Source organism: Sceloporus occidentalis, unplaced genomic scaffold (assembly GCF_023333645.1).
Source record: "Sceloporus occidentalis isolate IW3139 unplaced genomic scaffold, rSceOcc1.0.p SCAF_2, whole genome shotgun sequence".
In the NCBI taxonomy this organism is placed as follows: Eukaryota; Metazoa; Chordata; class Lepidosauria; order Squamata; family Phrynosomatidae; genus Sceloporus; species Sceloporus occidentalis.
Genome location: NW_028316982.1, coordinates 99,866,558 through 99,888,223, shown reverse-complemented (window position 1 = coordinate 99,888,223; position 21,666 = coordinate 99,866,558). Strand labels below are relative to the sequence as shown.

Here is a 21,666-nt window from a genome sequence, read left to right as displayed (position 1 = left end):
TCAGGGTGTCTATTTACTCAATGATCCACTGTCTGCTGGAAACCCTCCTGACCCTGAGTGGTTTTCATTTGCTGGGTCTTGATTTTGGTGTTTTTCAGGACCGGAAACCAAACTCTGTTTACTTTAATAGTTTCTTCTTTCCTGCTGATGTTGACCAGGTGTTTATGGATTTCAATGGCTTCCCTGTGCATTCTGACCTGATAGTTGTTGGCATGGTCCAGAATTTCAGTGTTTTCAAACAGCATTTTATGCCCACGATGGTTTATAACATGTTCTGCTATGGCTGATTTTCTGGCTGACCAAGCAAATGCAAATGAAAACTACCCAGGGTGAGGGGGATTCCCAGCAGACAATGGATCATTAATTAAATAGGTACCCTGAGGTCTTGCCATTCAACAACAGAACAATACATAGATTAACATGCAAATCACTTCCTCTCAACCAACAGTATATATATATATATATATATATATATATATATATCCCACTCTCTTCCATGCCAGCATTCTCTGAAGATGCCAGCCACGTCAGGAATAAACTCTTCTAGAACATGGCCTCATAGCCCAAAAAACTATGGATGCCAACCCAGAAAGCCTTCACCTTCACAAAGGATAGGTTTCTTTCCCCTCACAAATGTCTCCCTTCACTCCCCACTTAGTAAATACAGGCATGATTATATGCTTGTCAAAATCTTGACAGTACATCTAATATTTCATGAGACAAATGTTTCCTGAGCAGTGCTGGGTTTCATAAAAGAGAGCAGACAGGTGATGAACCAAAAGGGGAAGTTCAGATACAAAAATGTGCTTACTTGATGATATCTTGCTGACAGGATTTTTGGCACTTTCTTGAGGCACCCATTGTACTTTAGGAGTCACATGATCACCGGTGTCTCCATTTGCACTTGGTAGCTTTCCTGAAATGGTGGGAGTAAGTAAGTCAAAACTTCTAATTCTTGACAATGAGTGAAACCACTTGAGAGCAGATATTTTCCTTCCCCATAATGCTGGTGAAAATACAAAATGTGCACTCTGGCTAAAGGTGAACAGATTTATTGTGGCAAAATCTTACCTTGATGCAACCTCCTCAGGGGTGTATGGCTGGATAGAGTAGTTCTGTCACCTCTGACCCTTGAGGTATGGCTTCCTCCTTTTCCAGAAGAGCCCAAATAGTTTCTAGGGTTGTCAGAAGCCTCAGTTTCCTTTTCTTTCTCCCATCCTTTTTCTGTAAGTGCTAGACAAATGACTTCTGCAAATTCAAACCTGCTGCCTTGAGTAGCCCAGCTTTGGTTCTTTAGGTCATTCTTCCTTGCTTTCCTGTCCTAGTTCACATTATGCCACTGAGCAACATGTAACACCCAAAGTGCACCCTTGAAGGCTGCATTTGCATCATCTGATCCTGGGCTTGCCTCTGCACATAGCTTATAATCCTCCACATATATGAGATCTGGGCAATGGTAGCTGTAGTCAAGTTGCCCACCACTTGCCAATCTGGGGTATTAGTGGATGGAATAGCCTACCCAGCATCCCACTGTCTAGTATCTCATAAGAACCTAAAAAGAATTGATCTGATTAACTCTAGTTTAGTATGGCTTATACAGTGGCCAACCATTTGCCTATAGGAAGCCCAAAAGTAAGGCATGAGTGCAACAGCACACTCTTGTTTGCATTCCCCACCAACTGGCAGTACCAGCTGCTACTGCCTCAAATACTGATGGAAATGTGCAGCCACTGTGACTGGTAACCACTGATAGCCTTATTCTCCATGAATGGGGTCTAATCTCCCTTTAAAGCCAGCCAAAATTTAGTGGTTATCACAAAGAGAGGTTAAACTGTGTGTTGCATAGAAAAAAATACTTCCTTTTATGTATCCTAAGCCTTCCCCTATTTAGCTTTAGTGGATGGCATTTAATATTATGAGAGAAAGAAACATTTAGTGACCTAACGCCAGTGTGCAGTCTACAAAAGCTTATGCCACAATAAATCTGTTATTCTTTAAGGTGCCACTGACTCATTCTGTCTGTGTGCTATAGCAAACTAGCTTGGCTAAGCCTCCAGGATGTTTTAAAGGCTTCACACAGTACACTGCTGACCTCAAAGCATTTAAACCCATACATTATCTATCAGATGTAGTGGTGGCAAACCATAGGAACAGCTTCAAACGACTTCACAGACAAACTTATGAGAAAATACCTCCACCACCATCTGGTTTCCAGGATTCTTAAAAGCACACATTTTAAACTAGAAGAACATTTAAAGTGCAAGAAACTAAAAGCAAACACAGGGAATCAAATATTCTCCTACTACCAATATGCTGTACATACATTCTTTAAATTTAAGGCATGAACAACTAAATCAATGAGCTGGAAAGCTAGCATGGTCTACTGCAGAGTCAATTTGTGTAATTGTTATTTCAGCCAGCCCTCTGACTTGCTGTTCCAGTGTTTGCACTAGACCCATGACACTTGCTCCTCTTGGTGGTCATTAGCACCCCAGATTAATTGAAGCTGTCACAATTCCTTATGATTCTATTCACTGCAGAGGGAGCCTTCTCAGTGGTTATTTTCAACTTACTGTGTTACTCTGAAGTTATTCTCTCCCATCCAATGGAAGAGAGGGTGGCTGTTTCCCTACTGTCATTCTCTCAATAGAGAAGGCAGGGAGGGAGGGAAAGTGAGCGTGGACTAGGGAAAGTGGGGAGAAAGGTGTGTGTATGTTTGTGACTAGATCAGCTGCTGCTCCCATAGAAATAAAAATAACCCTGCACTCTCTTTGCTTTGAGCAGCTCATTCCCAGGCAAGGAGAAAAGGTGGGGAGGAAGGTATATGTGTGTGTGTTTGTCACTGAATGAGATGCCATCATCGGCACTATCATACTGACCCGTATATAAGTGGATCCAGGATTTTCGGGTCAATTTTTGGGCATAAATTTCTCGACTTGAGTATATATGGTATTGGTTATGTGTATGGTAGGCATACAACTATTGCTATGTATACCAGGGTGGGAAACTTTGGGAGACTAGGGGGTCAAGTTAGCCCCCCAGGAGATCCTGGAGGGGTCATAGCACCCCACTGCACACCATTCCTGAAAAAACTAAAAAATGATTGTCCTCAAATACCCTCTAGGGGAAGGGGGCATTTTACCTTGTTTTAGTGGGAGGTGGCTGGACAATTTTGTGGGAGATGGCTCAGGAGAGACTTTAAAAAAACAACAACAAGAAGTGACTGGGCATCACTTTTTTTAAAGGCCTATGCTGGGCCTAAAAGTTTAGCAAAAATGGCCTTCATGCCTCTGGGAGACATTTGGAAGCATTTCTTTTGACAGCACTGACCCCTGGGGGCCACAAAAATCAGCTCTGGGAGCTACATGTGGTCTACAGCCATATTTCACCAACCCTCAATATATATCTTTGGGTATCACCATGTTTAGGGGTTGTATTTTAAAGACAGCCATCATTTTATTCATATTGCTCATGCACATACACTGTTACACAGTTCCTCATACACTGCCAGCTTCTCACCTGGGCATGCTGTCATTTTGCAAACCTGGATGGTCTCTGGCTTGTTGCTCTCACACTGACCAATGCTGTTGTCATTGGATTTACAGACCACCTGACGCTGTTGAATGCCTTCTCCACAGCTAACAGAGCACTGCGACAAAGGAAGAAGAGGGGAAGAAAGAAAAAGTTCTGTCAGGGCTGAGAAAAGAAGAGCTGAAGCTATTAAAATGCAATCCATGGGACACCATGAGAAATAAGACACATCTAGCAATGAGGATCCATACATGTACATGTTACTGGAGCAGTGTGTGCAAAAGCTGTTTGTTGTGCATATGATTTTGTATATCCAGATATGCAACTATAATTTCAAGTGATGCACTGGAATGAACAACTGCATACACACATAATGTCCTCCAAAAGGCGAAATATTAATGACCATTTGATATAGGAAATGTGTTTAAGTCTGTGCAGGTAATTGCAGTAATATTTATTTATTAATTGCTATATATAACCTGCCTTGATTCATACCCTGGCATTTCCAAAGAAGGCCAAACAAAACAATTTGTATTAATGCCATATATAATCTGAGAGCTATTTAACTAGACCTTTCCTCAGCAGCAAATACAGTTAGGTTACCTTGATTTGCCTTAGTGCATGTGTTTGAACTGTTGAGATACAATAAAGGCCAGAAGAAGGGAAAACAAAAGGTTGGTATATCAAGGATTTTAAAAAAGAATGCAGGCAACAAACAGCAGTAAATAAAGAGACAAGTGAGTCAAAGCTAAGTGCAACAACTGGTGATTTTGAGCCAGTCAGCAACACTGACTATTTTGTGGAACTAAGCATCTCCCAGAAAAAGGCAGTAAACAGACCTGATGAAATCAATGAGTAAATGATGCCAAAGCCAAAATCTTGATGATGTAGTTCAGAAAGGGGAAGGGTTTGTATTTTATTTTAATTCATTTATCACAGAAGACCAACAGAACAAGAATACAAGTGAACTGTACAAACGAAATTTTCACAAAACATACATATTTCTGATGTAGCCAAAAAAAATCGAAACACATCTGCAACTGATACTAAACTGTACAATCTGTACAGCTAATACAGACACACATACCAAACAAATGAAATACCCACTATTCAGTTTATACATCCAAGCCAGACAACATAGAATCATGATAGTAACATCTCACTAGGGAAGTACAGAGTACTCACAAATGTTCTTGCCCTCAACAAGAAAGGATATTTTGCAACACCCCATGGAGAAAATGGTCAATTGTTGCAATATTCTTTGCAAAAAAAAAATCATTTGTGCAAACCAGTATTTTCTCACAGAGAACAGTGCAATTTGTCCAAAATACACTATTTTTGCACAAAATGTTATTCTGCACAAAACAAAGTTTCCTACACAAAACTCAAGTTTTTTCTGTAGATGATTTTTTTTTTGCAAAGAAAAAAAAAAGAAGTCTCAAAGTATGAAAATTCCTTCTAAAATGCACAAACTGTCAGTAATCTTATCCAGTGGGGAGAAAACTATTTGAAATTATTTGTTCTTATATGTAAGAATGAAATAAATGAAGATTCACAAGCCTGCTGCATTGCTCCAAAGAGACATCACAATTAAACTTCTGATCGCAATCAAGTGAATATGCTGGGGGAGGGTTTATTTTATTTTATTACTTTGTCCAGGGTGCCAAAATATTTAAGATTGGTCAGTGTAAAAAGTAGCTGCTTGGCAGTCCCATCTTACCTGGGACCAGGCACCTGTCCGCCACTGGGCAGGGCATGGGATGCGACTGCAGGGCCGACGAGTATCTGGTTTGTCTCCTGCACAGTACTTTGTGTGCACTGTCCGGTTTGTGCCATTGTGTAGATGCTGGATGCACTGAACCACTCTGATCTGGACTCCCAACTTGCCACAGGACTTGCTGCAGGCGCCCCACTCTTCTGCTCCCCAGCTTCAAAGAAAACAGGAAAGTTCTGTATTGTTAGTCTGGCAACAGTAAGAACGTCATTGGCCTCATTTCTTTGTTGTTGTTGTTGTTCAAGTTGTTTCTGACTTACAGTGACCCTAAGGCAAACCTATCTTGTCAGGATTTGTTCAGTGGGGGTTTGCCTTGCCATCCTTTGAGGCTGAGAGGAAGTACAGTGGAAACTCACCTTACACGGGGGGCGGGGGGGGGGGATCCGTTCTGCCCCCCCCCCGGTAAGGCAAATTCCGCCTATGCTCGAGCCCATTCAAGTGAGTGAATTCAAATGGAATGCGCTGCCCCTTGTGACTCACGCGGCTTTGGCACATACACTCAAAGTCGCATATAACGCGGGCGCACTGTAATATTTTTCTAGTATCTCACTAAACCTGTACCCTAGGTATTCATACCAAGACTGTGAATCCCTTCTCTTAAAAAAAAGGGCAAATGTTCATATAAATAGAAAGTTGCGGGGGGGTTATTTTTAAAAAAACACAAATGAAAGGGCAACTGATCTACCTTTTTACAGGGCAAGATAACAGTACATTGATGAAATAATTAAGAGGTATTTTTAAAATCTACAAAAAAATGTTTGTGACATACACTGGGCTTTTTCTTTCTTTCTTTTTGTAGTTTAATCCTGGATGTAACTATGAATGGGCTTTTAGAGGTTACTGAGTATTTTTCCTCTGCCTCTGCAATTCCTAGATCTGAAAAGACCACTTCTAGTATAGAAGTGAAAGAAAGACACAGTAATTCATTCAAAGGCCAACAAATGAGCTTAAGGCTAAAACTGGATTTGATCCTAAAGCAAATCACTAGGTGTCAGATTGCACTGGGGGAAAAAATAGGGTGCCTCACAGCTGGGAAACAACAGCAACACTTTAGTAAAACTACTATGATCTATCATCTTGTGTGTATGTGCCTTCAAGTCGCTTGCTGACTTACGGCAATCCCATGAATTTCACAGGGTTTTCTTTGGCAAGAAATACTCAGAGGTGATTTTTGTCAGCTCCTTCCTCTGAAATACAGTATGACCCCCATATCCATGACAAAGGTATCCATGGTTTCAATTACCCACATCCAAAAAAATAAGTTATTTCTAGGCATTTTTTTAGAACATCAAGCATGATTCTGGAGGAAATTGACCACAGAGTCACACTGGAGGACCTAGAAATGCCTAGAGAAGTATCCTCTAGGAATCTTAAGGTCCTCCAGCACAAATCTATAGTCAATTTCTGCCGGAGGCAATTCATTTCAATAGGATTTGTCATTATCCATGGTTTCACGTTCACACTGTATGTCTGGGAACATATCCCCCAAGAATCAGGGGTGATACTGTATGGCCTACAGTACCTGGTATTTGTTGGCCATCCTCCATTCAAGTACTAACAAGGGCTGACCCCATTTAGCTTCCAAGATCAGACAAGATCTTAGGCACCATGCAGCAATTTATTTCCGAAAGAGTTGGAGAATGCTGCATTGGGAAGGGAGAAGCACTCACATTGGTTGAGAACACTCTTGCATATTACATCTTCTGCGGATTGGCTTTGGTTTCTTTCCATTATCACAGAAGTTCCGATGTACCATTCGGTTATCACTCTTCCTTCGACAGCCGTATTTTGTGTATTGTATTCCTGCAAAGCAAGAGAAGGAAAAGTAGCTACTATGGGGGAGCTGCCTAGCGTTTTCCAAATGCAAGGAGGTTCTTCTTACAAAGAGGATAAGATCTGAACACACATTTGTGGCTAAGTGCTATGCTATTCTGGTAGGCCTATAAAATGGCCTGAAGGTGTCTAGAGTAGTTTTCTCTCTGAAACTAAGTAGCTCCAAGTCTGGATAACATCAGGATTAGGGATAGGATCATATTTCATTCAATGTGTTGTTGTTTTTAAGTGAAATACCCTCTTTGGTATTTCTATGGATAATAAATGAATAAGATGACAGTTTTGCTTCAGATTGCATATTTCTCTGAATTCTATAATGCATTTGTTGGCTGAAAGTTGTTTATTAAAATGAGTATATTAAGGTAAATTGCATTAAGGGAAATTGTTTATAAGAATAATTAATTTAAAAAATGCAGCCCGATGAATATCAGATAGAAAAATTTATAATTCATCATATGCAAAAGTAGCATGCACTGGAAATATTAATTCATCCATCCCTACTCTGGAGATTACCTGAGAAATTCTATGTGTAGGGAGTACCCTGATACTAAAATATTTTAGGGAAGGTATTAGAAAGCTTAGAATAGGTGGCACAGTCAATAGGAGAGGCTGCTATGCAATCTCTATGCAATGTGACAAAACAGATATCAATGTACAGTATCCATTCATACTGGATTGGATCCAGACTAAGTCATATTAACAGTAGATCCCTGATTTAACCTGGTCTACCATATGCATGAGAACCAGCATGGCATAGTGGCTTGAATGTTGGTCTATAACTCTGGAGATCAAGGCTTATTCCCAGCTCAGCCATGGAAGCCCACTGGGTGACCCTGGGCATCTGACACACTCGCAGCCTCTGGGGATGGCAATGGCAAACTCTCTCTGAACAAATTTTGCCAAGAAAACCCCTTGATAGGTTCACCTTAGGTTTGCTATAAGTCAGAAATGACTTGAAGGCACACAACCACCAAAGCAACAAACTGTATGCACAATTAAGTCTAGCTCTCATTCAATGCGTTGCCACCTTTAATAAATTTTGAAAGCTGAATACATGCTAGAAGGACACAATTGTGGGGATGGGGGTGGGGAGGAAGAGAAAGGGAAAGGGAAAGATTAATTTGGATCCTTTTCTCATATTCAGCTGTTATAAATGAATGCAAATCCCATTAGCCAGATGTAATTACATTCTTTCACATACTAACAGGTGACGAGCTCTGATAAAGTTTCTGTAGCAACAATCTCTTAAAATCAGGTTCTGTTTTCAAAATAAGTTCCAGCTGGCCAAATTATTTCAATCAGCACTTTAGGGCTGAGATTCTGCACCACAGAAATGTAGAACAGAAGTTCCGCAGGAGAGACTACACTACATTCCCCCTCTCACCTCCCTCTGGGACTTCCATTTCAGCTACTGCAGTCCCTACTACACAGCCATTTGGTGGCCCGAGGAAAGCTGGGGGCCTTGCCAAACGCAGAACAATGGCTTAATCTACCAAGAGCTCCAGTGGTGTTCTGGAGGTTTTGCCATTCTACATCTGCCTATACAGATGTAGCCACACACTATTTGGATGCCACCAAGTCTTCACCAGCCAATAAGGCTACGTACACACTGCAGAAATAATCCAGTTTGACACCATTTTAACTGCCATGGTTCAATGCTATGGAATTCTAGGATTCGTAGTTTCTTGTGACACTAGAGCTCTCTGGCAGAGAAGGCTGAGTGTCTCACAAAACTACAACTCCCAGAATTCCATCATTCTCTGATCACTTGAAAGCCCTAAAGACAGCACACCAGTTACTTTTAAATGCCCCATTTATATGTAGACATATGTAGACATTTATAAACTGTACAAATGTCTACACAGTGGAGCACTTATTCTCCTAGCTTAGAAAGCTTACTTTTTTGCACTATAATTCCAAGGAAGCTAAATGGAGGATGGGGATTTTGGCAGCTGTAGTCCAAACAGTAACTTTTCCAAGCTCTGCTTTCTGTACATAAGTTACATTCACCCAGATAACTCCAGTATGCAACCCCTCCTTACACAAATAATTTACCACTCAGCCAATTTCAAAATTTCTCTCTAAGAAAAACAATTCCTCCACCCTACATCAAGCAAAATTGGCTTACTGATAATTTTTCACCTAAAAAAATGCTAAAGCAAACATGTGAACAGAATTCATTCACAACAAAGTGCTCCAACTGGTCATTTCATCTGAAGAGTGTTAGCAAATGGGCATCATTCCTAGAAAACCTTGGAAATAATTTTTTGACTATACTAACTAGAAAATTCTGAAAGTTATAGTTCAAAAAAGTAACTTTCCCAAGTTCTAGTTCCTATCATAGTGCCTGCTTAGAGAAACAATGGGACGGGCAAAGAGAATACCACTTTAGTGAGATACAACAGTCAGAAATCAAAACCCAGTCATGGGCACAATCTGGAATGTAAGCTGTGGACTGGAAACAGAGCTTACATATCTATAACAAAGCAGACTTGGATCAGCAAGTTTTGACCAGGCTTTTCAAAAACTGATTTATTTGTTTAACTGCTGTGGACATATGCTTGCATTACTTCACTCAGTATTTATTATTTAACTTGCTTCCAAAATGGGTACTGTGAACAACCACATAAGTGGATCTAAAGTGTCCACTGTTTTATGTTACAAATGCATTATATTACATTACAAACACGAGACAACTATTTTCTCTTTTTGATCACAACAAAAGCTACAGGAAGCTATCCTTCCATAGATTAACAAATCTAAAACCTCCTCCCCTCCAGTAGTGCTGAGAAAATGCCCTTAATGCCACAACAGGCATATACTGTATATACTTGACTATAAGTCAACTTCGTGTATAAGTCAAGGTCAACTTTTGGTCCCCAAAGTGTGGATTTTCATATGAACCATGGATAAGTCAAAGGTCAGATGGGGCGAGGCATCAGGGTCAATCCATCCCCCTTCCCAGCTTCTCCCCAGCTGGGCTGACCCTGCGGAGACAGCCCAGTTGGGGAAAGGATTCAGGGATGATGGATGGCCCCAGCTCCTTCCCAGCTGGACTATCCCTGCAGAGGCAGCTCAGTTGGGGACAGGTTGCGGAGATGATGGATCGGACTTCCCAGCCTCTTTCCAGCTGGGCTGTCCCTGCAAGCCCAGCTGCGAAGAGGCTTGAAAGGAGCTACCATATTGACCTGTGTATAAGTCGAGCTACGTTTTTGGGGGTCAATTTTTTGACCTAAATTTCTTAACTTATAGATGAGTATATATGGTAAGGATCTTGTTCAGAGTGTTTAAATCTCTAGTTAATTAATTGTTAAATTATTGATTCAGATGTTTTTTCTGGTATTTAGCTCTAAATTTCTAGATTCCATAATTAATGCTGCAGTAAAAATAAACTTTAGCAAATCAGGATATTAGTAATGGCATCACTAGGGTTAGTGTCACCTGATATAGTAATTTATTGTATCATACACACATATACACACACACACACACACCACTGACCTCTTCCCATACCAAACCATACAGAACCCTTAGTGATGTTTTTTGTGCTAATGCTACTCATAAATTGTAATTCCCATATATCACTGAATGGCAACAGTTGTGACATAAACTGCTACTGACATTAAAATTATACCTTCAAATTACAATATCATACACACTGCCTAAATGCATTTACATGGACATAGTTCCATGTGGTTAAAGTAGAAATTTGGTAAGATGTGACGTTTAAAAGAATAATTTTTTAAAAGAAAATTTTGGAGAAAAAAAAACCCTGAAGCCTCTTCTTTCTCCTCCCACTGAGCCTTGTCCCATTCAGACCATCTCTTCCACTGAGCTCCACCATTTTGAAGGGACACAGGCGGATTCCACAGCCTGCTTCTGCCAAAAAGACAGAAGTATGGAGAGCAGTGGTGTCATCCACTTTAGGTTGTCACTTAAGAGTGGGCTGAACCCCTCATACTCCTCTAATTACATCCCTGAATATTAAATTTCTTAAAATTCATTAAGATGCTTGCTTCTCTCTGTGCATCAGACTGAGTAAAATGGGAAGGGCTGCAGACTTAGAAATATTAGGACTGCGGAAAACACATTGCATAACTCTGCTAATAGGCAGGCTAATCTGGAGGATAGGAAGAAGTAGAGAATGAATGAATGTGAAAAAGAACTTTCTAGAGCACAGATCAGTGCAGCAGAAGAAACAACATCAAAGAATGGAAAAGAAGAAAAGGGTAAGTCTTGAAATGTGATGGAATGGTGATGAAGACATTTGTGTGGAGACCCAGGCTGCCAAGCAGCCAAGACCACTTCAGAATGCTCTCCTCCCCTGCTCCCCATGAGCCTGTATGGAATGAATGTGTTTGAAGTCTGGAGGAGGCACTGTAACTTTCTTCATTAACTTCTCCTCCTCTGTTGATTATACTGCTGACTGGCTTCTAATGTATAATTACTGTATACTATACAATACTGTATAATTTGAGATAAGGTGCAGTGAATCCTTTTGTAATATTGTTGTGCACATTGGGATAATTAATTGAAAGGCCTTCCTCAGCCCTTCTCTCTTGGCTTCTCATTCTCCCTCTCCTTGTCTGTCAACCTCTCCATTCAGCTTTTTTACCTTCCTTCACTTTCTCTTTCTCCTTCTCCTTCCTCCTCCTTCTTTTCTTCTTCCCCATCTCCCTTTTAATTAGACAAGTATAGTAAGATGGGAGAGAATAGTGGGCTTGTTAAATAGCCCATCATCTGAGCTGAAAATGCTACAGACTGAAGTGGGATCCCTGACTACTTCCTGCAAAATATATATTATATCACAGATATTTGCCAACACACTTCTTGACTGAAGTGGAGAGGCTGAAAGGATGTAGTGATTCAGTTTTGGAGGAAAATATTCTACAAATGCTCAGAGGCTCTCAAAGTATTTCTGATTAAGAATTCTCCACCTTTGTAATCTTGTAAGACTCCCCGATTGCATTTTGTAGAGAGGCGGGATATAAATAATTTATTATTATTATTATTATTATTATTATTGTTGTTGTTGTTGTTGTTGTAGCTTTATTACTTTACTTGCAGTGGACTAGTGTTTAACTGAAAGCCACCTTGAGTCTCAGTTTTGGGGGAAAGGCAGGTAATAAATAAATTAAATAACAGCAGTACTACTGCCAATGGCGGTTCTATCTATCAATGCTTAATAGCTTTTAACGAAGTATATGAAGAATAAATAATATGTACATGTTAGTGAGGGGAAAAATTCAAGTGATGACTTCCAAATGTGTTTGACCTGCCATGAGATAAATATCTTCCTTGCATCACTGCAAATACACCAGTTTTCAAGAGATCCACTTCATGTCTTCAGCTGTGCAATTACACATAATATACATGCATAGGAGAGTCAGTCTGATGCATACTCAACTCACTCCACCTGCTGAAGGTGTTTCCAGATGTTTACATATCAGGAGAAACAGAAATAAGAAAATACCTCCACCACAAGCTTTAGAACACTGAGACCAGCTCTTAAGAGCCCACTCATAAGTGTCCATTTCTTCAAGCAGGACGTTGTTGTTTCCAATGACAGGAAGGAGATCTTCATGGATGATGTACTTATACATCAGGCTGCTCTTGGAATCATCTTCTTGTGGAATAACCTGGAATTAAACAAAAAGGGATGAACTGTAGTGAGAGAGAAAACAATTCTGTCTTTTCTTTATACAAATTGACAAGAGTGCTCACAATTCAGCAAGTTATTGTGGTGTACACATTCTAGATAGCTAAATCTGAGCTCCTATAAGCTTTTTCTTAGCTAATCTCTTAGTCTCAGTTTTTAATTTATAAAACAAAGGCAATAACCCCAGCATTCCTAATTGCACAGAGTTTGTATATAATATTAATAATTCAATGCGCTCCTCAACTAAATCTCTTAAATAGTTATCCTAGTGTTGCCAGAAAAAAAGTTTAAAAGGCAAAACATTGCTAGTCATTATTTCTCCATGCACCAACCTATCAGATTTGTTCTAAAACTCACCAGGATGCTGATGGCTTCATGTAGGGGCCCACTGGTTTTCAAGCTTTCCTTGCCATTTTCAACTGTATATTCCCATTCCAGGCCCATTTCTAGAAAGGTGCTGCTCTTGACATCCTTGCCCTTGTTGTTAAGAATGAAGTTGCCAGAAGCTTGGTTCTTAACAGCTAGAGAAATAAGTCGACAGGGTAAATTTCTTTGCTGCAACATTCTTTGCACGTGGCAGAGGGATTTGACACAAAAGGAATTTAGGTAGAAGCCACAGAGCAGCCTAGGTCAATGTAGTCTATGATCCAAAAGACACTACAGAAATAATCCAGTTTGAGACCACTTTAGCTGCCCTGGGTCAGTGCTAGGGACTTCTAGGAACTGTGGTTTTGTGAGTCATTTAGCCTTCTCTGTCAGAGAGCTCTGGTGCCACAATCAACTACAATTCCCAGGATTCCCTAGCACTGAACCAGGGCAGCTAAAGCAGTCTAGACTGGATTATTTCTGCAGTGTGTTTTGGACCAATGACCACATAAAAAGTGTTTTCACTTTCTAATAATATTTTGATTATTAGTTTGGATTAGGCCCCTCTCAACAGTATCTTGGGTTACAATGACCCTCCCCCTCCAGGATTGTGAAAGCTAGTGAAGTATAGTGCCTCTGTGGTTTCTGAAATGCAACCAACTGCATTTTCAGACCTCCCCAAGACTTTGTTTGGTACTGAAAACTGGCCCATATAACTGGCATAAAATATTCTTTATTGGTGGTAAATGATCCAGCAGAAGGTCTATAGCAAAGAAAGCATCACTGTGGCTTAGCTCAGTGCATTTCAAACTATCTGATGTGAGGAACTGGTAGTTTCTTTTTCTGGTGTGCCAGGGACTGGTAACACCTTTGATTTGGCTACAATTGATTCTTTTCTGAAAACTTGCGAGGGGCCAGCAGTTGATGGCTTGAGGACCAGCACTAGTCCATGGACCACCACTCTGAGTTGTACTAAGTTAGTTGATCGGTTCAAGCATCCCTTCACAGAAATTGTAAAACTGATTTCTCAAACCAGATTAATTCCACATAGACTATCCCATGCCTGCTGTAGCAGATCCCTGGGTGAGGATGCCCACCCCAGTGAGGCTCCTAGAAGACAGGCTCCAAGCATTCATATAAGGCAAAATCAAATAAAGCAAACTGAACTACACCGGCATGACCCATGTTTCATTCTTATTGCTATGAGAACTGTACAACACATTGCAAACAGCAAAATTTACTCCCCCAGTCTGTTCCCAGCCACTGGTTTCTTCTCAGCTACTGGTCTGTTTCTTGAACTGTCCAGCTAAAGTAATATGATCTAACAGGGCCTACTAAATATAAATTAACCCTTTCTATGCCACTGAACAGCTGCTAACCTCTCACCATGATGCTGATAAGAATGCTAAAACTCATCCACTTATTGCCAACAGTTTCAGTCACTACATCCCCTTTTCAAATTGCATATCTAGCAGAACATTCTGTGTGGCATTTAAACAAGCTACTATTGCTCTATCTTAGCTTCCACTGACAATATGACAAAGACAATACTGGCCTATATTACAAGGATGAGATAAGCACTAAAGAGATATCATACATGAAGTAGTTTGAATGTTCAGGATTACTATGAAAAGTTTATCATTAATAACAACAGCAGACCAGTGTCTTAAACCCTTTCAGTTCCTTCAACTGGAAGGATCATTTCTCAAGCTTCATTTCTCAATGCATTTCTAATCTGGGCAATTTGAAGTTTGGCCATTTTTTAGTTTGGCTGGGACAATGCTAGGAGTTTCTTCCAAAGGGACAGATAATTTCCAGCACTAGAGCAATTGGATCCAATTTGACTATCTGGCAGGATGGCATTTCCTAGCTATGGAATGTCATTCTTAATTAGTTTCACTAAACTCTCACTCCCCTGAATGTGAGAAGGCAATTTCACTACTCAGGTATCAGCAAGTCTACAGGGTCTGAACAGACAGGCCAAAATAAAGCTGCTTCGGGTCACTTTGGAGGTATGCTGTTTAAATGACAGATGCATCTTAAGAGGCCAGAAGCTGCGCTCCAGTCCTTAGGACTGGAGCATGGCTTTTGGACTCGTAGGACGCATGCATCATTTAAACAGCACACTTCCAAAGTGACCCGAAGCAGCTTTATTTTGGTCTGTCTGTTTGGGCCCTACATTTACATTTGATTTAATGTTCCTCTATTCTAACCAGCATGCTGTAGTGGTTTGAGCGTTGGGTACAATTCTAGAGACCAGAGTTCAAATCCTAACTGGGCCATGGAAACCTGCTTGATGAGCTTGGGCAAGTCACATTCTCTCAGCCTCAGAGGAAGGCAAAAGCAATCCCCTTCTAAACTAATCTTGCCAAAAGAACTGTGCTTTTATTGTTGTGTGCCTTCAAGTTGTTTCTAACTTATGGTGACCCTAAGAACCTATCATGGGGTTTTCTTGGCAAGATCCATTCAGAGGAGGTTTCACATTTCCTTCCCTTGAGGCTGAGAGTATGTGACTTGCCCAAGGTGACCTTGTGAGTTTCATGGCTGAGCTGGCAATTTAACCCTGGACTCCAGAGTTGTAGTCCAACACTCAAACTGCTATGTCATGCTGCCTCTCAAACTTTGCTTTAGGGTCGCCATAATTCTGAAACCACTTGAAGGCACACAACAACAAATTATTTTAACTGCTACTGCTCTTATTAGGTCATTACAGAAGGTATCTGTTGGGATGTTTTCAAGTATTTTTAATTGTTGTTTCAAACTGGATCCACCTGTTAAATCACATTTGATTGCCTTTAACCAAACATGTCTTTCAAAATTCCAATCTAAGAAACTAGCCCCAAGTGGACTATGCAGAGATAGGCCCGATTAAAGAGTATGGAAATAATATTCTCTGCTATTCATTTTCTGGCTGGGAAAAAAAAGGACTTCCTGACACTGGGGGAAAATTTCCACACTTTTCGCTCTATATTTATATTGTGTTGTGCAAACCCCTAGCAATTTTGCACACACAATAATAATATGGGTTCCGAAAACAGCGCTTTTTGTGTAAAAATGGTTTTAGTACAAAAGCCACAGTTTTCATGCAAAAATGTTGTTTTTTCTAAAATATCACGTGGCTTTACTTCATGCAAGTTTTTGACAAAACGGACAAATTTTGGACAAAAAGTGGGTATCCTGTATTTTTACCCCAAAAGATAAGTTTCATGCCAAAAATCTATGTATTTCTGTGCAGAATCATTTCTGAAATACCTTAGGGTGTGTAAATACTGGTAATAACTGCAGAAATATTCTGGAGAAAACAGTAATAATTATTCATCCTTGCACATGAGGATTAAATATTTAGGTTTTTAGATCTCTACTAATGGGCTCTTGTGTTCACAAATAGGCAAATTATCCAGTGGTCACCCTAAATTATCTTTTCATTTTATCTCATATAAAGGAACATTTGACATTAACTCCTATGGGAAAGGTTTTTTAAAAGGCAATTGATGCAGGGGAAGCAAAGTCTACTTATCCTTCTCTTCTCCTCTCCACACACAGCCACACCCCTCCTTTGCAAAGAAGTTGTTGTAATATATAGAAGCCCTCTCTCTCCTTGGGTGTGCCACCTCCATCAAGGACAGTGACCCTTTTGCTATAATGAAATAATGCTAGTTTTTAAATTGTCTTGTCTGAAACTGGAAGAAGAAGAAAAGTTCTCTCTTGTCCGCTTCCTTATTGTCCAGATACCCTCTGGCTTAGACTGCAACTTATTTTTCATTTCCTTTAAAGCATTTGCCTGGCTTGTTTGTGCCACTGACATAACAAGTCTAGCCTGGCATTCCAAGTCATCCTGAATTAATAGAGTTCCTGAGTGAAAAGAAAACACACACTGGTTCCCCTCCTCTCTCCCTGTGAGCACGAGAGATTTTGGCTTCAAGTCCAGACCTCTTCAAGTTTGTGTTGCACATAGAGGAGCATTGTATGAAGACCAATAAGAGATCACAGTCTCTGCAGTTCTTGCCAGTTCCAAGTCTCAGGATAGATTTTGCAAACACCAGAATATGAGTAACTGATAAAAGTGGAAGAGAGAGGGAAAATATATCCTTCCATGAAGTCTTTGGATTAACCCTTCAGTCTCTCTTCTGCTCTGAAACACACTTAATCGCACACCTGCATATTCTTCCTGACTGCTCTTCCCTCCCCCTTTTTTGCTTCTTTCCTTCTGCTGATTCTCCCACTGTTAATATTTACAATGGTAAACTACCTAAGTCAGGGATTTGTAATTTTTCCCAATTACTTACAGTGTTACTCTAAAAGCCACCAAGGACACCGTATGGTGTGTGTGTCTATGTGTGTCTTTCTTTTTGGCTTCAAGTTGCCTGTCGACTTATAACTCTATTAATTTCTGGGTTTTCTTAGGCAAAGAAATACTCAGAAGTGGTTTGCCTTCTTCTGAAGAAGTAGAAATAATCAATGATAATCCAGACCATGTACTCCTCCCATAAAATAATTTGCAACAGTGTATTTTAGGAAAATGTTGCTGTAAAGCTTTCTAGCCTAATATTTTGAGTTCAGTGCCGATTTGGTTGTTGTTAGGCGGTACCCCGCATAATATTTTCCTTTTCTTACATACCCCCGCAGTGAGTTACACTATGGAAATGATGACATGAAACTGGCACAGGATACAAAGGAAAAACCACTCTAAAAATATGAATGAATGAATGAATGAATGAATGAATGAATATATATATATATATATATATATATATATATATATATTCACTCAAGATTTGCAATGTGCACTGCAAAAGCCCACTGAGTTGATTGTGAACATTACTTATTGTTTCTCCCATTACAATAAGGATGCATTTAAAGAATGTAATGCTCACTAGATTGAATCCTATAATGTTCAATAAGCTCTTTTTGAGAACCTGAGTATTTAAAACTCTTTGAATAAACCATTTAAGATGTGATGAAGTTGATTCTAATTCTACCCAGTAATCATGTTTGGGTCTTACCAAGTGTATGGGGAGCAGGCTCCATCTCCTCAATCTGAACATGTCTGGCGCCTGCAGGAATCTCGAACATTTTCAAAGCACCGACTGAAAATTCCAAAAGGGAGGAAAACGTTCTTAAAACAAGCTGCACTATAGTCAGATATGAGATCCATGAAACACTCCCTCTTAGACTCTGAAGCAGCAGTTGACTTTACTTAAAGGAAATAATTGGTCTCATCTTTAAAAAGGATCCTTTGATTCTGCTGAAGCTACCAAGTATGTTTAGTTAAACATATATGTATAAAATCTATTTATTTATTTACTATATTTATACCCCGTCCTTCGGCCCTAAAGGCTCTCAGAGCGACTTGCAAGCCACATTAAGATAAATGGAAATTTTCTTGTGATCTAGATAACACAATCTAGAATAAGTAATTGAATATCATTTTCCTGTGTTCCTCATGTTGAGGAACAAACATATTTTTAAAAACCCAATAGAGATTACTACTGGTTTATTTTAAAGCAATATGTACTGTATATTTCATTTAGTGAGACCTAAATGGAGAATATGGCTAGTTGGACAGCACAAACTGTAAATTCCATAGACTGTATAATACTCAAACAGTCAAGTGACATCAAAAATATATATACAAATTGAACAAACAGAATCTATTGTACACTGATTAATATACCGTGAATAAATAAATTAAATACATATACACCTTCACTAATAGATGGAAGCTTTGAATAAATTTATATTTCCCATAAATTTGATACTGCCAATTGATAAGGAAATGTCTAGAAATGGTGTTCTTTTGTGCACATTCTATATGCCTACATAAAGACATACAAATGTACTATTGGAATAATGTATACACTAAATTCAAAACAGGATAACTTCAGCATTAACAGTAACTGGTGAATGATATTCCAGACTATCTTAGACTGGCACCAACAGCATAACATGTATAGCTACCATTTTCATTTCAGTATTAGTCAAACATAACAAAGTATTATGGCAGATGCATAACTGATATCACCTTATAGCTTCCCCAATCCTGACCACATTTGGTCCTGAATTTTTGATGAACTAGTACATGGCACAGCACCACAGCATTCAACTTTTCTCATCCCATCCCCCATAAGATGACACCAATGAACTGCACTACAGACTGACACATCAAATGCAATGTCATCAAACTATATCTTTTTGACACATAACCAGGAAAACATGTAGAGATAGGAAATTAATGTTTGCAGCTGTAATATACAGTCAGGCACCCTGGTTTCGCTTCTATCCAAAAAATACAAAAAGAACTGCATATTAAATCAGACAGTGAGAGAGAGGCAGTCAGTCTAAAACCCAAGTAGACTATCCAAAATTTCAGGAAAAACAGAAAGCTGTGTTCTGCTGACAAATGTAATGCTAAACCAAAAGCTGGAGGAAATATATCTCAGCTGATCACCATTGTTTTTGTGGTACAGCTGCATTTTGGACTACACCTCATAAATCAACTGTGGTTCTAAGATAATTTCTTTAAAAAGCCTTAGAAACATTCTGGCCTTTACTGAAGAGAGGAAATTACCCTTCTGCTCTTACCAGCTTGCTTTGGTGATTTGACCAAAGTCCCCTTCACTGTCCGGCAATGGGAGTTGTCACCTCCACAAACGCCACACTTGTCATCCTGCTTCAGAGAGCCAATTTCTTTGTCACAACCAACATGCTAGCATCATCATGAAGAAACACAAAAACATAGAAAATGGCACTGGGGTTAAATTTCAAAACTGTTACTTTAGAAACAGACTTTAATCAGCAATTATGCAGATCAGTCTAGTACTAGCTCAGCACTATTCATTTTCATACACATATGGAAGGCCTGATTATCAAGACATTTGTTACAATAAGACCTATACCCAAAACCAAATACAGCATTTCATTATCATCTGGAAATTACTCTTGCTATGGCTATTGTATAAACTACTTACATAATCCATGGTTATTACAAGTGAGTATCTTGCAAGACAACATGGGAGACATTGCTGTCTGGAGATGGTAAAGTTATATAGCAGATTGAGCAACTGTGAATGATCCAGGGACCACTTTCCAGGTTCGCCAAATACTCAAGAGCCACAGTTTTGTTTTCATTTGCTTTTTAATCTTGAAAAAGTTTTTTGTGTGGTGTTCTTACACTACAGAAAACCAAAATTAAAAATACTGAGAAGTGGAAAGAGGGCACTCTCTGTCACTATCTCTGTCACTTTCTCTCTCCCCTCTGTAATATGGGATAAGCCCTAAGAGTTTATCACACAGGGCAATTACCACTGCCCAAACATTGCCCAAGTGTTGCCCAAACATTTCAGAAGCTCCGGAGGTGGGATCATCTGTTGCACTTCTCAGACGTCATAGAGGCTTCCCACTTTCCTTCCATTGTGGGGAAGCCTCGGAAAAGCCATTTTTATTGATGAAAGATCCTATTAATAAAAATGGCTTTCCCAAGGTTTCCCCATGAATACTTCTGCGATGGAAGGGAAGCAGGAAGCCTCTATGACGTTTCAGAAGCACAGTGGATGATCCCACCTCCGGCACTTCTGAAACATTTGGGAAACACTTGGGCAGTGTTTGGGCAGCAGTAAGTGCCCTGTATGATAAACTCAACAGTGATTACGAACAAGACTTGCCTCCAAGTAAATATGCAAAGGAACACACAGAAGGAGGAAGTAGGAGGAAAAAAATACCATGGGACATATTAAAATCATGTTGTGCCTCTGTCACTGTGGGCAGGATGAGAGGGGAAGCAGAAGTTACAAGTGACTGAAAGATGAGAAGGCATCCAGCAAGCCAGTGATAGACAGGCAGGCAGGCAAACAGAAAGATGGCTCCCTGCAATTTTTGTGCTTAATTAGTTAGTCATTTAGTTAATTTTGCCTGGGCATCTTCTTCACCTTGGAAAGAGAAGAATAAAAGCAGCAATAGCAGGCGCTCTAGCATCCCTACACATCCTGTGGACAAAATATCCTCTCACCCCACAAAAAACAGTCAACTAGTCCATGCTCCCTCCTCCTCTTCCAGTGATATGCAGGAAACACTATAGTTGCTATCATTATGTCAGTTTGTTCCTTATCCTCTCTTACTTTTTCTTCCATGACAAAGCAGGTGTGGAGGTGCTGCACCCACTGAGGAGAGGTATGTTGAGGAGGCAAGAAGCTCTAGTTGCAGACCAAATTCTGATAGCAAATGGCACTCCTTTGAAATCACGCCACTAAATTTAGTGGCTTTGCAAAAAAATAAAATCCCCTGAAGATGTAGAGATCTTGGAGTTGGGTTTTCATTGGGTCACACTCTTCCCTCCCTGCCATGTAGTATTGATTGTCTTGAGTTGGCCAGATTCAGCACATCTAGACTATTTATTTATTCATGCTATTCAAAGGTTTCTTGTAAAAAGAAGAAATGAAATACTTGTAGAAACAAAGTGTGCATTCATAACAATAGCAACCTAAAAACCACATAAAATCTTTATCAC

General features: G+C 39.8%; 1 protein-coding gene across 1 annotated transcript in view; it reads right to left on the bottom strand.

Annotated features, from left to right (window-relative positions):
- Nucleotides 1–21,666, bottom strand: part of ADAMTS14 (ADAM metallopeptidase with thrombospondin type 1 motif 14) — a 109,936-nt gene that overhangs the window by 10,062 nt on the left and 78,208 nt on the right. Inside the window, exons 14-21 of the mRNA XM_089508353.1 lie at nucleotides 19,746–19,869; nucleotides 18,167–18,250; nucleotides 13,155–13,318; nucleotides 12,612–12,777; nucleotides 6,976–7,108; nucleotides 5,252–5,459; nucleotides 3,520–3,649; nucleotides 812–916 (exon numbers count right to left, since the gene is read on the bottom strand). Coding sequence (XP_089364479.1) covers nucleotides 812–916; nucleotides 3,520–3,649; nucleotides 5,252–5,459; nucleotides 6,976–7,108; nucleotides 12,612–12,777; nucleotides 13,155–13,318; nucleotides 18,167–18,250; nucleotides 19,746–19,869 — 1,114 coding nt within the window. The remainder of the gene's footprint in view (nucleotides 1–811; nucleotides 917–3,519; nucleotides 3,650–5,251; nucleotides 5,460–6,975; nucleotides 7,109–12,611; nucleotides 12,778–13,154; nucleotides 13,319–18,166; nucleotides 18,251–19,745; nucleotides 19,870–21,666) is intronic.